This window comes from Carettochelys insculpta, chromosome 1, assembly GCF_033958435.1.
Source record: "Carettochelys insculpta isolate YL-2023 chromosome 1, ASM3395843v1, whole genome shotgun sequence".
Lineage (NCBI taxonomy): Eukaryota > Metazoa > Chordata > Testudines > Carettochelyidae > Carettochelys > Carettochelys insculpta.
The window spans coordinates 150,551,194-150,567,433 of record NC_134137.1 but is presented as its reverse complement, the minus strand read 5'-3'; the positions used below and the strand labels follow the sequence as shown (position 1 = coordinate 150,567,433).

The window sequence follows — 16,240 nt, the reverse complement described above, 5'->3', positions numbered from 1 at the left end:
ATATTCATGGGAGTGCCTCATTAGCAACTGCCGAAATGGCTCATTAACATGCCTCCTCTGAAAGGAGGGGGTAGTGTGCCCACAAGCCAAAGTGTTTAACTGATGCTTGCCTTACCAAATCATTGCAACAATTATTCAGGCAGCAAAAATTCCTCCATCAAGTTTGTAATAGAAAACTGAATGTCTGAGTTAATCTCCTCACCCAAGTTTTTTACTTCAGTTTAAAAGCTACCATAAGCTAACAAAGAAGTTACTTGGTGCAGCAATACTCTAAAACAACCACATAGGAAAATGAATGACATTTCAACCCCCTTTCCATCTTACTCCTGCAAATTCTATCTTGGGAAGATATAAACTTTGGTTATATCTTCTTATTTCACAGTTTTTGGTTTCTTTCATGTTATTTTACTAGTGGCCAACAATGCACCACTCAATCATTACTAGGGCAAGACTAGACACTACAGCAGTCTAAATAATGTGATTCATGAACTACCATAAGTAAAATCTGTCAGGGATGGTACTTGGTCCTGCTATGAAGGCAGGGGACTGCATTCAATGACCTCCCGAGGTCCCTTCCAGTTCTATGAGATGTATATCTCCATATTTTTTTTTTATATTTATATGGAAACTAATAAAAGTAAATACACCAAAATCCCCACAACCCCTATACTCAAAAGGGTTGATATTCTCTATTGATTTGGATATTGCAACTGAAACAGCATAACTACCAGCTAGCTTGCAGCAGGTATGAATTTTAAATAGTAATTAGAAATAGGGTTCACCTTAAAAGTTTAAACAAATAAACTAACCTTTAAAGTCTTGTTATGACGTTGAAGTTCCCGGCACAGAGATTCCAGTTTGCTGCGTGCTAGAATGGCCTTGCTATGCTCACTTTGCAAGTGGACTTTCTCTTTCACAACCTGGGCTTGTTTCTTCTGAAGTATCTTCATCTGCTTTTGAACATTGCGGCTCTCTTCCAACTAAAGTTAGAGAGTTTATTTAAGTAAGCCCAGTTACCAATTAAACAGGGTTTTTACACCTCTAGTTGTGCCCAAGAACATGGCTAACATGGATACTACTTGTGATTTGCTGATGAGTATCTACAACTTCTGTAACAGCAACAAAGGGTCCTGTGGCACCTTACAGACTAACAGAAAAGTTTTGAGCATGAGCTTTCGTGAACACAGACTCACTTCATCAGATGCTGGTCTTGGAAATCTGCAGGGCCAGGTATAAATAAGCCAGAGCAAGGTTAGCTCAGTCAGCAAGGGTGAGGCTTACTACCAGCAGTTGATCTGGAGGTGTGAACACCAAGGGAGGGGAAGCTGCTTCTGTATTTAGCCAGCCATACAGAAGCAGCTTCACCTCCCTTGGTGTTCACACCTCCAGATCAACTGCTGGTAGTAAGCCTCACCCTTGCTGACTGAGCTAACCTTGCTCTCCCCACCCTTGCTCTGGCTTATTTATACCTGGCCCTGCAGATTTCCAAGACCAGCATCTGATGAAGTGAGTCTGTGCTCACGAAAGCTCATGCTCAAAACTTTTCTGTTAGTCTGTAAGGTGCCACAGGACCCTTTGTTGCTGTTATAGATCCAGACTAAGCACAGCTACGCCTCCGATACTTCACAACTTCTGTGTAATGGATATGCTAACTATATTAGTTTTTAATTTGTGATATTAAAATTGGACAATGCTGCATCACACTCAAGATTTTCCTAAAGCAAACAAGTACGAGCAAGCCTTTTTTAATGACTGCATAGGACTTAATTTTCAGCTGTAAGCACAGTCATATTTGATGAGCCTCTTCTAAATGTGTCACAGAACTCCACACATGCAAAAAAGCCCTTCATTCAGCTGCTCTTAAAGAAGGGGTTCTCCCTGAGTAACCTACACTACCATTCTTGATGAGTAAATCTTTTAGATGTGAAAAGACAAGTTTAAGTGCTTGATACTGTAGGCCATTGAGAAAATGATTACAAATAATTCTTCACTGATGCAAAGAAAAGCTCGTTGATATTAAACATGCAAGAATACTGAACACAGTCCCTTTACAAAACCTAAAGAGAAAAAGATGTATAAGATAATATCACAAAAGTGATATCAAGCAATCACTCTTGCACATATGACCTACATTCTTGGTTCATGCTTTCAGGGACAAAAATATGACAACGAACTTGATTTGGCTTGTGACTGCATCGTGACTGTTGCAAATTGTAACATGTATTTTTGTATAAGTGATGGAGACAGCAAATTATAAAGAAAAAAAAAAAAACAAGTCAGTTGTAAAATAAGGCAAAATGCCATTCCAGCAGCTGACTTTAAAAACAATATGCTCCATCATAGCAGAAAGGGTTGTATCCTCCTTGTGTTCTAGCTACAGTGGCAAATATTCTTTTAATGCTTCTGTGTGCTACTGCATGTGTGGAAAAGAAATAGTTGGTTTGGGGAAGCACTATTCAAGAAACTGAAAGACTGAAGACCTATACTGCTGGGAAGCTGATCATCATGTACCACAAAATATGATTAACAAGGAGGTAGATGAAAAGTTCACCTAATGAATATTAAGTTGAGAGAGAATGAGTCACAGTTAAGACACTGCATGACCTGTATGGACTTTCAACAGTCTTCCAGCAGCTGTCTTAAAATAACCCATTGTCCACAACAGAAACTGCTCTGGTCAAAACTTTAAATTCCACAGTCCAGTGACCAGAGAAACAAGAAACTGCATTCCCTTTAAAACTACCTATGTGCTTCTTAGATGCCTTTTCCCTGACTGCCCATCCTTGCAAGCACACCTAGCAGATTACCCCTGTTGTGTGCAACTGCCAAACCAATCACACACTAAACACATTCTTACCAGGAGCAGAAACGAATTACTGAATTCCCTGGGCTGACAGGAGAAGAGACTGCAAGCAAGCACAACTACGGACTGGATGTAGAGATATGAAAATCTATGAGAAGACTGCACAGGAGATATATACAAAGGGGTATGACAAGGATCAGCAGCAGTTCCACATGAAAGAGAAAGAATTGTGCCCAGGATACCACAATGCCACTGAGGGAAATAGATCTGGTGCTGCCTTTCAGACTTGCCACTTACACATCAAGCCACATACCAGACTTGGCAGAAACCCAGCAGACCCTGCAGACACTCTGGGTATCTCAGAGAAGCCTGTGATAGCCTGCTGATACGAACAGCAAATTGAAGGAGAAGCAGGTGGTCAGAGTGGACATATGACAAGGGACTTCAGCCATAGCACAAGCCAGGAGCTGTTTAAACTTTTACTATAGGCTAGCCAGTCCTGACTGGAAAGCACTGATGAGGCCCTGACCCACCTATTTTAACAAGACAAAAGATTGACCTGAAATCCAAAAAACGTGACTCCTCACCATTTGCTGTCTTTGGAGAACACCATGGCTTAAAGCCCTTTGCGGACACAAAAATTGTATCCAGATCTGCAAAAATGAGCACTGGATATCCACATCCTTGGACGCAGATAACCACAGATGTAAAACATGTCACAGATTTGCAGGGCTCTGTCCATGGTAATCACTCCACACACTTCCATCCCCATCAACATACCATGTGACATCATAAGCAACATCCTTATCCCTACCACTTCATGCCAGGGGACAGGAAACAAAACCACAGCTTCACGTAAACCAAATGCTGTTCTCATAGGTCAGTTTATGTCTACCCACAATCAACTACATTTGTGCACACAGATAAACAAATGTTTACTCTCTAATTTTAAATTTTCACCCTTTTAATTTAGGTTAAAAGTTTTTACGACATTGTTTTCGAGGGGTCCTCCCCTAAATTTATATTCTGCATTGTTCCCCTTACACTCAATGAAGTTCTATTTTAGGAGAATTAAAATTTTCTATTGGTTCACAACAAATACTTCAGAGAGCATAGCAAAAGACAAAGCAAACAGTACTTGAAAGATACATAACAAGCCTCACAATATTCATAGATACTCCGAGGTGCAGCAAACAATCCAGCACAGAATAATGTGGCTGACGGATGAAGGGCTCTTTCAAAGCCTCCCATTACCCCATAGTCCTATGTTGGGCTCTTATAGAAAGGTTTAGCACCTAGCTGCTCTCTGTCAGAAAACAGATGCTCCATTTCCACCCAGGCATCAGCATTTCCCCCCTCTTTGTCTCAGAGATGTGCAGGATGCAAAAGGCAGCTATATTACACCATAATATTTTTCTTGATGAGATCCACTCCATGGAAGTAAGGTCCACTCTATCAGCATTCCTTTGATTTAGCAAAGGCACACAATGATAATTCTGCACCTGCAGAGCTCATAGCTGAATCTTCCCTTGGTGCTGTCAAGGGTGGCAAATGTCAACCAACTTCTCTGACCAAACCAAACTGACAGTTGAAGCATCAAGGCTTATCCATCGAGGCTTGCATGATCATAGAAAAATAGCTCTTTCTACTGATGTACTTTGAAGCAAGGCAGGCTGGTGCCAAAAATGGGATATGCATGCATTCATCACTGTTTGGGAAGCTCATTGTTTCAAATCCATTCATTATGCCCTCCTGCACACAGAGAGGCAGTCCTACACATCAGCTGACGAAAGACCTTGAACACTTGCATGATAATTGCTCCCACTGTGGACTTTCTAATGCCACAATGAATTTATGCTGCCTAGTGGCCATCTGGCATTGTAAGCTTCCAGAGCGTAATCTCACTCATTTATTCATGTCATGCATTCTGGTGTTCCTGCACCCAAGGACTATGGTGAGCTCAGCACACAGATCAAGGAATGCAGTCTCTTTCATCCCAAAGTTCTGCAACTACTGCTGGTTGCTCAAATCCTACATTAAAATGCCATCTCACCAGTCTGTGCTTGTTTCTTGGGCCCCCCAACAAAAACTCTATCTAAAGGTGCTCTGTGAATGTACCCTAGAACCCTGAGCAGGGTTCCCCCCCAATGTCCCTCAGCAATCTGTCACTGAAAAGTAATCATACGTCTCAGAAATGGGGGATTTCTTGTGGTTCTCCAAATACAAAAAAACTACCTTTAAATAAAGTTTGTTACAAATGGATTAACAAATTAGTAATAAAATCAAGTATGACTTGTTCATTTAATGGCATTTGTTTTGTATATTTTGACAATGACAATTTGTGGTTTAAAACTTTAACTTTTTGAATTTCAGTGTCTGTAATTAACTTTCTCATCCCTTCCATCATTTCCCAAAACCACGAAATTTACATTTGATGAAAATAAAGTTTAAAATAATTTCTCTCAACTGTGTAAATGCAGACTGATAAAGACCCATATAATCTGCCGACTATTTAAAAACAGGAGTCAATGTACAATATTATACACAATGACAACACTGTTTTCACATCCATTCATAGCACAAGCAACATAAATAGTGGAGATGATCTTTACATGGGGTTTTTATTGCCATCCACATTTCTTTCCCAAACAACTTAGTATATATTTTCTTCCAGTATTTGTAACTTTTAAAAATACACTTTCAAATCTACTTTGAGTTCATGCCTCTACTGCTGTCCTGTTTCAAGGTGAATCAATTTCTAGTGGAAACTCATCGAAACAGAAACATTGGTAGCCAGTTTTGTTGGTACTACTATTCCTTTGCTAAGTATCAAATTATGTCACAATATACTGTCCTATAATCAACGTTACCATTCACCACAGTAGTATCCTCTGTAAATAAAAAGTTGAGCGCATACTGGCAAAGTTCCTTTTTATGGGCTGGTTCTGAAAAAAGAACATCTACTTCTATTGCTGTTTACAATAATTAGAACAAAACATTCACTTGAGGCAATGTCCTAAAACCAAGGAAGAAACTATCTTCAGAAGACGTGTGGCACACAAAATATTGTAAGGTCATTATATTTCTATCACTAATGGCTGAACTACATTGCACCGTCTTGGAAATGTAAAGTATGTTCAGCACATTAAGTGCACGCTGGCCTGCCTCACACCCAATTCAGATGCTATTTTTGTAGGATTACTTTTGTGAAAAAAATTAATCATACTTACAACTAGCTGAGGTGTCCAGCAATGGAAAGTTATAAACTTTCAGCCTGGGAGAAGTAGATATTAACAAGCTTATCATAAAACAGACTAGAAATATCACAGAACAGGGCAGTGTTCCCTGTCAGCACAGCACTTAGGGGGCTACCCTGAGAGAGTCAGGTGCTCCCCATCTGATTAACAGAGTGCTCACAGCCACCCACAGATGGCAGCAAGTGTTTCTATTGGTGGTGCACGTAACATTTATTCCGTCCATGGATTGAAAAAGTTATAGGGAACACTGGAACAGGGCCACAACCTTATCTTACTCCACTAGAAAAAAATGAATTACTGCTGAACAACAGACGTCTATTTTGTTGTTAGGAGTACTGAATTCTGTTTTATTATTGTATGTGGCAGCAATTAATTAACAGAATACTATTATAATGAAATTCCTTTAAGTTTAGAGATGAGTTTAGGGAGACAGAGATAAAAGCAAGAATGGCTGTAAGTGTTAAGTTTTTATGTTGGCTAAAATAATTTCAATCAAAAACATGAATGTTTCACACAATTTTTCTGCTATGCAATGAAACAGCTAAATCAGTTAAAATATCTATACATTTTAAAGAAACCTGCTATTTTTCCATAGTTAATATATATGTGCACATTCTTAAGTAGATGACTGACTATTTCTCCAAAATTAATACACGTGAAATAGAAATTTAGGTGTTCTCTGTGTATCTGTTGGCTATGTATAACACTTACAAGATCTGCATATTTCTTACAGAGAGCTGCCAACTTTTCTTCTGGAGTAGAAAGCGTGTTCAAGGCTTGCATCAGTAATAGCACTTCTTTTCCTATGAATTAAAAAAATTAAATACTAAAAATCCCTACAAGAGCTTCTCCTCTAAAAAGAATTCATAATGAGCTAAAATGTATTAATGGCATGTTAGTGTAAAAGCTGTATACTGTTTTACTACAGACCACCAACTCAAGACCTTACAAAAAAAGAATTCACGAAATAATCTCTCCCAGTGGTACAAACTGTATAACATATATGATGGTAGTATATTGAACCTATGCACTGAGCCTTAGGCCACAATAATTCTTTGACTTTCATTAGTTCTATTTCAGGTGGTACTACTCAGGAAATATCCGATACGCTTTTTGACTAGTGGGTTAGTTTTAGAAAACATTAATATTAATTTTAATCAGTGACCTTTTAAAACTTGGTTTTCCCATCTTCCTCAACACACATTTGCCAACAAAACTGTAGCTCATGAGGGCAACAAGATTACAAGAGTAAAATCTGAGGCCATTTGGTAAGGAAATATTAAAACCATCATCTTTTTCGAAAGATAGAACTTGCTGCAATGTAGAAGCCAAACTCTAAAACACAGCATACCTAAGGTTTTCTCTTTGTTTTTTTCAGTCTCTGGATCTTGTTGGCCATCAGGTGGCTCAGTACGCGTTTCTTCTCTCCCAGGTGTCTCCTCACGCGATTCTTGAGTATAGTATGTTGAACCCACTGGCTTTCTATTTTTCATTATATAATCTTCATCTTCCAATGCACCTGTACTTTTCATGTCACTGCAATTGGACTGCAGATCTTGTAAAGATGTGTCAGATTCAATGCACTTGCTGTTCACCAACTGATTGTGGGTATTCATTACAAGCTCACAAATTCCAGCGTCACCTGTTGTACCAGTCATAAACTACGGAAAGGGAAGAAGTAATCACATCGGTTACCAAGAAAAAAAAACAAACCCATACTTCTACTAAATAACCTCTGCCCTATTTTTAGTATTTATAAACAAGAACTCAAAAAGCTACCGTATCATTAAGTTGAACTGCAAATTCTAGTCAATGCTTTAACAAACCCTAATATTGTATGTATATAAAAGGCAATTTTGCTTTTCACTCATGTCTGTGAATAAATTGGTCTTCTTTAAACACGGCTATTTAAGGTGTAATGGAGGTACTAGACTTGAACCATTCTCTCATAAGAAAGTAAACTGAAAAATTTAGGTACACACCATGACTCTAGTACTTTTTTTTTTAAACTCATGGAGCAAGCAAAATAATTACTACATGGCGACTTCCGAACCTGCCGCCCCCTCGGGTGTTAAGGATGAATCAAGGTAAGAATTATAGTCAATGGCTTGTCATTTCAGAAAGCACAGTATTAGAAGTTACATGCTAAAATAAGATTTCCCTACTACCTTTTATTTGTGAGAAAACTACCATGTTCCAGAAGTTTCGACTAGTGTATTAAAACAAGGACACAGTCGTTCCATAGGCCATTGTATGTGGAATCAAATGAAGGATACTGTCAGATATGTGAGGCAGTCATATTAAGTTCATTTTTAAGTATCACCCCTCAGGTAGAACCTTCAAGGAATCTGATAAATCATGAGCCAGTTTACATCTTATATTAAAAATGTAACAATGCTAAAGATACATACACCCTTATTAAAAACTAAAACACTAATTTTCTGACCTTTGCATCCCCAGTGAGAGTCTGGGAAGCTGGTTTCCTAGCCCCCCACCCCCACCCCGTTTAGTAAAACGGATCATAATATATATGAATTTAAATGCAAGAATGCTGAACTCACACTTATTTGATCCTTGATTACAGGCAAGACTAAAGTATACCAGATGGATACCATCCTGTACAGTATCAGAGAAGTAGCCATGTTTGTCAGTACCAAAGATCCTTCAGTCCTATGTACTTGATTTGTCATTTTTTATTGCAATTTTTTTTTGGACCACTGTACTTATAGATGTCAGTCTGTACTGGAAATGCAATTGAGCTGATGAAATGGGTCTGTCCCACGAAAACTCATTACCAAATAAATAATTTTGTTAGTCTTTTAAGTGCTACATTTCTGCAGTTTTGTTTTGTAGTCTAATATGTTAAAGAGAACCCTAAAATGCTTATATAAAAAACTCACAGGTATAGCCAATTTTAAAACTAGTTAAACATCATAACTTCTCAGAAGCTTCAACTAGGCACATCTGTTAACAGGCTGCACTATATTGTAATATAAACCCTTTAACAATTAAGAAGATAGTCACCTCAACTACCTACAGTTGACTGCTGGCTGGAATATGATTTGCAACAACTACACTGTTTAGTAAAAGAATCAGATCCTCTAAGACATCAACACAAGTCACAGGACATGCTTATGATACTTTTTTTCACCTGACTAGATTTAAAAAAAAAAAAAACTTAAAAGTTAAGTCAGGTCCTAACTGTATCTTTAATATCACAGACTGTCCCAAAATACTGAGATATTAGCTTCTACCATCACATACCTCAAAAAAAAATCTCTCTTCATAGTCACGAACTTGTCAATTACCAACCCACTCTCAAAGTAAGTCTTCTTGGGGAAAAAGAGATTGAGAAGTTGCATAGGATACAAGCACCCTTGTGCTCTGATAACCAGAGAGACTGATAGCTCCTCTGCAAATGCTTTCAAAATTCAGGCGCCTAACTTATCAAAAGCCTGACAAATGCAATCTCAACCCGAGATGAAAGGCCAGAACCTATAGTGGAATTTACTCAAGATGTCCATGTCCCAAAATGAGGCAGTTTCATATTTAGACAAAAGAGGAGCCAGTTAGCTGTGATGGTTACTATTCATCATCACATAAGAGTTTGAAATGCATCAAAGAAAGATTGAACCTCTCATATTGTTTAATGTATACATGACCTTTGTGAATCATTCCTGGATGCCTTTATGCTGATACACCAATCAAAAGATGAGTGTACCATAATAGTTGAGTCCACACCTCTAACAGACTATTTGAATTATTTTGCTCACCTAAACTATCTTGTCTTCAGTTCTGCCACATATGCATTTTATGACTGTACAAGAGCCTTGTCTTCACTAAGAAAAAAAAAAAGTGTTTTTATCATGTCAGCTAGCAAATTAAAATCCTAGAGCAGTCAAAAACATTTCATAGTTTTCCAACATTAGCTATCTGAGGTAAACTCTTGCCATCCTCATTGCCTCAGTGTCTACCTCACCCTGCTAAACACACGTGAAAACCATGCCTTTTCCACACTAGGGCTGTGGCCACAACTTCGAAATGGCCATGCAAATGGCCACTTCGAAGATTACTAATGAAGCGCTGAACTGAATATTCAGCGCTCCATTAGCATTAGGATGCTTCTGGCCGCGCCACTTCGAAAGCGCCGCTTTCGAAAGCCCGCACCTCGGCGCAGCTACACAGGGGTCCTTTTCGAAAGGACCCCACTCCTTTCGAAATCCCCTTATTCCTCTCAGTGGAGGGGAATAAAGGGGATTTCGAAAGGAGCGGGGTCCTTTTGAAAAGGACCCCGTGTAGCCGCGCCGCGGGCTTTCAAAAGCAGCGCGGCCGGAAGCGTCCTAATGCTAATGAAGCGCTGAATATTCAATTCAGCACTTCATTAGTAATCTTCGAAGTGGCCATTTGCATGGCCATTTCAAAATTTTGGCCAAGTGTGGCCATAGCCTAGTGGGTGTGTCTACACTTGCATGCCTCTTTCGAAAGAGGCATGCAAATGAGGTATACATTTGCATACTTAGCATCTCATTTGCATATTCTAATTTCAAAAGAGCTTCTTTCAAAAGAAGAAAGCCAGTGTAGACACTGCTCTTTCAAAAGTAAACCTGTTTTTGAAAGAATCCTTCTTCCCATTAAATAAAGGGAAGAAGGATTCTTTCGAAGACGGGGTTTACTTTCGAAAGAGCAGTGTCTACACTGGCTTTCTTCTTTTGAAAAAAGCTCTTTTGAAATTAGAATACACAAATGAAGTGCTAAATAGGCAAAATTATACCTCATTTGCATACCTCTTTCGAAAGAGGAATGCAAGTGTAGACACACCCTAGGATTTTAATATACGCAGACGCTCCCACAAAGACTAAGCACATGGTACACTTCCTGCAGCAGCCACCAATCTCCACAATCTTTTTGGCAATTTTGCTCAAAACTTTTCTGTAAAAAGCCCTGGGTCAGATATAATTAAAAATTAAGTTGGGGGCATTTATGAAAGGTATCTCTTCGTGTGATATCATTACAGAAACTAATGTCCTTGCCGCCACATTACTGTATTGTAACTCTTTTCAGAATGTTTTCAGTAGGGCTGCTCTATTGTTTGCAGCAACTCAGGGTTCAGTAATATGAGCACACATCAGATCAGTCTATCATGATCACACCATTATGCTTAACTTTCATAAAAAAAAAAACAATGTATGAACTGACTGTGGGTAACACTGTGAACTTAAAAAAAATCCTTAAAAATATGTACAGTGGCCCATTCTACTACCATCTTATATTATTATATGTGTAATTTTAAAATTACATTCTATGCTCTCTATGCTATTCACTTAGTGCATGTCTCAGGTATGACAATGAAAATCAACAGCAGTGTCACTTTCAGGATCTTTGAAAGATTTGGGTTTCCAACGCTACAAGAGAAAGTTAAGAACAGTTTTCAACTCTTTATATTTTTAAAACTAGATATTTCTTTTGATCTTTGCAGAAGTTCTTTTGAGCCAAATTTAACTTTACAGTATTCCTTAAATGCTAATAGTCAGGGTGACATTCAAGTTCTGCTTTGTGAGTGAGCTTTGTTCAGGCAAGTGTGTGGACTCGCACTCCTCTTGTGTTTAAGGATCCTACTATTCCTTCTGAAGCCCACTAAAAAGTTTTTTTTTCTTTGATCTGTCCTATGTTATGAAACTCAGGTGAAACTGAAATCCATCTAATTTTTATTTACTCTCTTAAAAATACACCTTCAACTATTACTTGGAAAAAAGAGGTGGGGGAAGAGAGAAGAGAGGCATTGTGCTAACTCTCTACTCTCCCCTCTTTTTCTCTCCCCCTCCAGGGAAGTTTTACATAACAAATATCAAGTGTTTGCAGAAGATTTCTTTGAAGACCACACAGCTTCACCTGGCTCAGACCTTAACTGAATTAAAGGCAAAATGTTGAATATTTAAAAAACCTACCTTCTGTTTAACTCAAATGCACGTGACAGGTGTTAACAAAAAAGCTGAAATAGTTTTAAACTGTGACTCACTTCCCCTCAATCAAGTTTCACTTCCTTAACACCATTATCCTACTAGTACTCTGGTTACTCACAGACTCTCAAAGGCTGCAGCTATGCAAATGTGATCTTTCAAAAGATGATCTTCCAGATCTTCTTTCGAAAGAGCACATCCACACACAAAAAAAGCAGACTGAAAGATCAGTCTGCTCTTTTGATAGAAAGGGTGCACACAGCCCATGCTCTTTTGAAAGAATGGGACAGAGATCGAAAAATCTGGTGTCACAAGGACTGCCCTTTCAAAAAAGGGGCCCATGGAGCATCTACATATGCTTTTTTTGAAAGAAACTTTTGAAAGGAGGCACTCTTCCTCATCCAGGAGTGGAAGTGAGCTTCTGGAACAAGAACCATATTCTTTTGATTCTTAATAGAAAGAACACATTTTGCATGTAGATGTGCCACTTGTTCTTTCAAAAAGGGGCCTGATTTTCCGAAAGAACTTGCTGGCATAGACGTGGCCAAAGACAGGGCAGACTGAGTTCTAATGTGAAAAAATGATAGCTTATGGAAAAAATACCATTTTATGCCTTTTTACACACAAACAAAAAATCATATCAAGCTTTTTGCCATTTGTTTATTACATTTGGAATTTTGCTTTTTAAAACATTATTTAAATCTACTGTTTGCCCAATACCTCTCTCTCTCTATGTCTCGCAGTTCTTTTATCAAAGTTGAGTCCTTCATTTGTCTGCATACTCTTATTTTAATAAGATGGAAATTTTATGCAAGTTGGCTTTTAAAATTGTTATTAATGTTCTGAGTGCTTTCATAAAGAGCACTGTATAAACATGAAGTTCACTTGGGGTAGTAAAAACCAGCACATTTCAGAAAAGATTACTTGTGACTCTGAGGAGAAATAATATCACTAGCCAAAGTGAAAAACTACATTTTGTAATCTCACATTTCCTAACATAGGTAACATTGCATGACAGCCACCAGAAAACCCATACTGTATGAGCATATGAGATACTTAACAGAAAAAAGGGGAATATACCTAGACCAACAGTTTTATTAAACTAAATAGTGTACATACAAACCACATATAGGGTACATTTTCAGACAGCACTCTATCCCCAAAAGTATTCTGTCTTCAAAGAAGTATTTTTATAAGTCCACACAAGAGAAGCATTTTTTCTTTCTAGAACTAAAACCAATGAATACTGTAAATTAATTGAGCTCTACTATCACTCTTAGCCAGACTATAATAGTAATGTTACTTTTTGGGGGTGGTTAGAAGACATGGGAAATTAAGCCAGTAGCGTTACCTTTGATTCCTATTACATAAAAGTCTACTTTTCCTGGACAGCCAGAAATAGGATCAGGCAACACAACCTCTACTCCAGCTCTTCAAGAAAGAATGAGAGAGTTAGGAACACTCTACACTGGATCGATTTTACTATTATACTGGAGATAAGGTACGAAAAAGAGAAACGGGCAAAGGCCATCCTACCTTGCGTCAGTTAACATTCACAAGTACCCTACAACTACAAATCAGGCGTGTTTACAATGTGCGGGAGAGAGACAGAGACACTAAAGTACCTGGCCTGAAGGGGAATAAACCCACTACGGGACCCATAACAAGCCAATAGCGGCTCCGAGTAAAGTCTGTCCCGCTTTCCACAACACAGCGGGGCTCTCCATCCCACACGGCTGAGTGCCAGGTAGTAATGGGGCCGCCACGCGGGTGAGAGAGCTGCCTGAGACAACAGGCCCCTTGGCTCGCGGGGCGCCGGGCGCGGAGCCCTGCGAGTGGGACGCCAGCGGGGTATCGGCCCCGGGAGGGCTGTACCGTGCGCGCAGCGCGCTCTGGGCCGCGCCGCAGCCCCCCGGGAGCCACTGCAGAGCCCCGCCACAGCCGCGCAGCTCCCACACCCGGTGCCGCCGTCCCTCCCCGACCCACCGGCCGAGCCGGCGCCGCTAAGCCCCCAGGAGATCCGGGACAGGAGCCGGAGGAGTTGAGGCGCCGCGTGGGGACGGGCGGCGGACGCGCTCGCGCTGCAGGATAGAGACCGACCTCGCGCGCGAGGGGCCGTTACCTCAGGGCTGCTCCGCACTGCCACTGCCGCTGCCGCTGCCCCCGCCCTCTCCTCCTCCTCGCGCTGCCCCAGGCCGTCGCGCTGACTCCGTCCGGGCGCTACAGCGCTGCCGCCTCCGCGCGCTGCCTCGGCTTCGCGCGTCGCCATGATGTGACGGCAGCATCCGAATCGCAAACAAGCCGCCTGCCGTCGCCTTCCGAACCAGGCACATCGGAAGCGCTCGTGCCGGCCCCGCCCGCAGCCAATCGCCGCGCCGTGCTGCCACCCACGTGACATACACTCATCGCCACCCCGGCCCGAGGGCCCGCCGCACGGCTCCCGCCAGCCCGGAGACAGGGACTGCTGTTCCCAGCATGCCACGCGGGCGACGCGCACCGTAAGTCCCCGTCGGGCGGGCCAGCTGTGACCCTCCAAGGAGCAGAGCATGCTGGGAACTAGTGTGGTTTGCCTGCTCCCCCCCACGGGGTGCGGCGTGTTCGGTGTGACCCTGACCGGGGAGCCTCGCGGGGCAGGAGAGCATCGGGCGCGAGGGTTCCGGGGGGGGGAGGCAGGCAGCGAGACCCTAGGGAGTCGGCGTGGGGAAGATGGGTAGGGGTAGGATGGGGGGTCCCGGCCCCGGCCCCACGCCCGGTGAGGTCCGCGGCTTAAGCCAAGCAGGCACCCGGCCTGGCGCGCAGTGCGGGGGGTACATGACGGCTGGCCCACACGGCAGCAGCAAGCGGTGCTTCTGTTCCTGGCGGTGCGAGACGGGGCGGGCAACGAGGAAACAGCGGCTTCCAAAGCCGGGGGCCAGTGACAGCTGAGGTTTGTTTCCGCCTTAGACAAACGAGGCTGGCCTCTAGCCAGAGTAGCAAATCTTTGACTAAAAATACAGTTCAGGCCAGGGTTAGATAATAAGGGCGTAGCTATGGCAACTTAACCTCGCTGTAGCACAGCTAAGAGCAATAGAAGGCGGGGCTATAAAAATGGCCAAGCTAGATCAGACCAAAAGTCCCTCCTGTATTCCAACAGTGGTTAATGGCAGGTGCACTGGGAGCGTGAACGGGACAGACAGTCTTCAAGTGATTCATCTCTCATTGCTTCCTAGCTTCTGCCAGACTAGGGTTGCTATACCTGCTCTGTCTAATAGCCAGTGATAGACCTATCAGTTAATTTATCTAGCTCTTCTTTTTTAACCCTGTTACTGTCTTGGTTTCTCACCAGAGGTAGAAAAATACCCAAGAAATTACTCGAGTAAAAGTACAGTTGCAGGGGGAGGGATGTACGTAAGTACAAGTAATTTGTGGCTGTCTGGAAAACTACTCAAGTAAACTTTAAAAAAAATCCGCACAATTGTACTCAAGTACCTGTAAGTGAAATCAGCTGCTCTTTTACTCAGGTAGCTTTGGGTACTTTTTCCACCTCTATTCTTCACAACATCCTCTGGCAAAGCATTCTACGGGGTAAAAAAATACATAGTTTTGCATGTTTTAAATTGGCTGTCTGTTAATTTGAGTTTGCAGTTCCTACTTCTCATGTTGAGGGAAGGAGTAAATAATCCCTTATTCATTTTTGCCACAGCAGACTGATTTTATCAACTGTCATGTCCCTACTTTGTCATCTCTTCCAAGCTGAAACGTCATGGTCTTGTTCATCTCTCCTCATAGGGCAGCTGTTCCCTACCCCTAATTGTTGCCTTTTTCTGAACTTTTTCCAGTACAAAGTTACCTTTTTCTGAGATGAGGTAACCATATCTGCTTGTGGTATTCAAGATGTGGGCATACTGTGGATTTACATAGATGCAATAAGACATTGGCTACATCTACACGAGCCCCAAACTTCGAAATGGCCACACAAATGGCCATTTCGAAGTTTACTAATGAAGCGCTGAAATGCATATTCAGCGCTTCATTAGCATGCAGGCGGCCGTGGCGCTTCAAAATTGACACGGCTTGCCGCCGCGCAGTGCATCCAGACGGGGCTCCTTTTCGAAAGGACCCCACCTACTTCGAAGTCCCCTTATTCCCATGAGCTGATGGCTTTTAAAAAAATGTTCTGGATCTTCATAAAAATCATAAGTGTGATTAGACAATATCAATTTTCTTTCAAACAAAGCAGGTCT

At 41.3% G+C, this 16,240-nt stretch overlaps 1 protein-coding gene across 5 annotated transcripts in view; it reads right to left on the bottom strand.

The window, feature by feature from the left end:
- TXLNG (taxilin gamma) overlaps window positions 1-14,473 on the bottom strand; it is a 32,550-nt gene extending 18,077 nt beyond the window's left edge. Inside the window, exons 1-6 of one of the 5 annotated variants that reach the window (XM_074993631.1) lie at window positions 14,140-14,470; window positions 13,369-13,448; window positions 9,834-9,899; window positions 7,412-7,721; window positions 6,772-6,863; window positions 810-980 (exon numbers count right to left, since the gene is read on the bottom strand). In XM_074993631.1, coding sequence (XP_074849732.1) covers window positions 810-980; window positions 6,772-6,863; window positions 7,412-7,718 — 570 coding nt within the window. In that variant the 5' untranslated portion in view covers window positions 7,719-7,721; window positions 9,834-9,899; window positions 13,369-13,448; window positions 14,140-14,470. Of the gene's footprint in view, window positions 1-809; window positions 981-6,771; window positions 6,864-7,411; window positions 7,722-9,833; window positions 9,914-13,136; window positions 13,248-13,368; window positions 13,449-14,139 lie in introns of those variants that run through there. The other 4 variants (XM_074993640.1, XM_074993620.1, XM_074993610.1 and 1 more) reach the window with 4 other exon arrangements.
- Window positions 14,474-16,240: the final 1,767 nt, after the last annotated feature.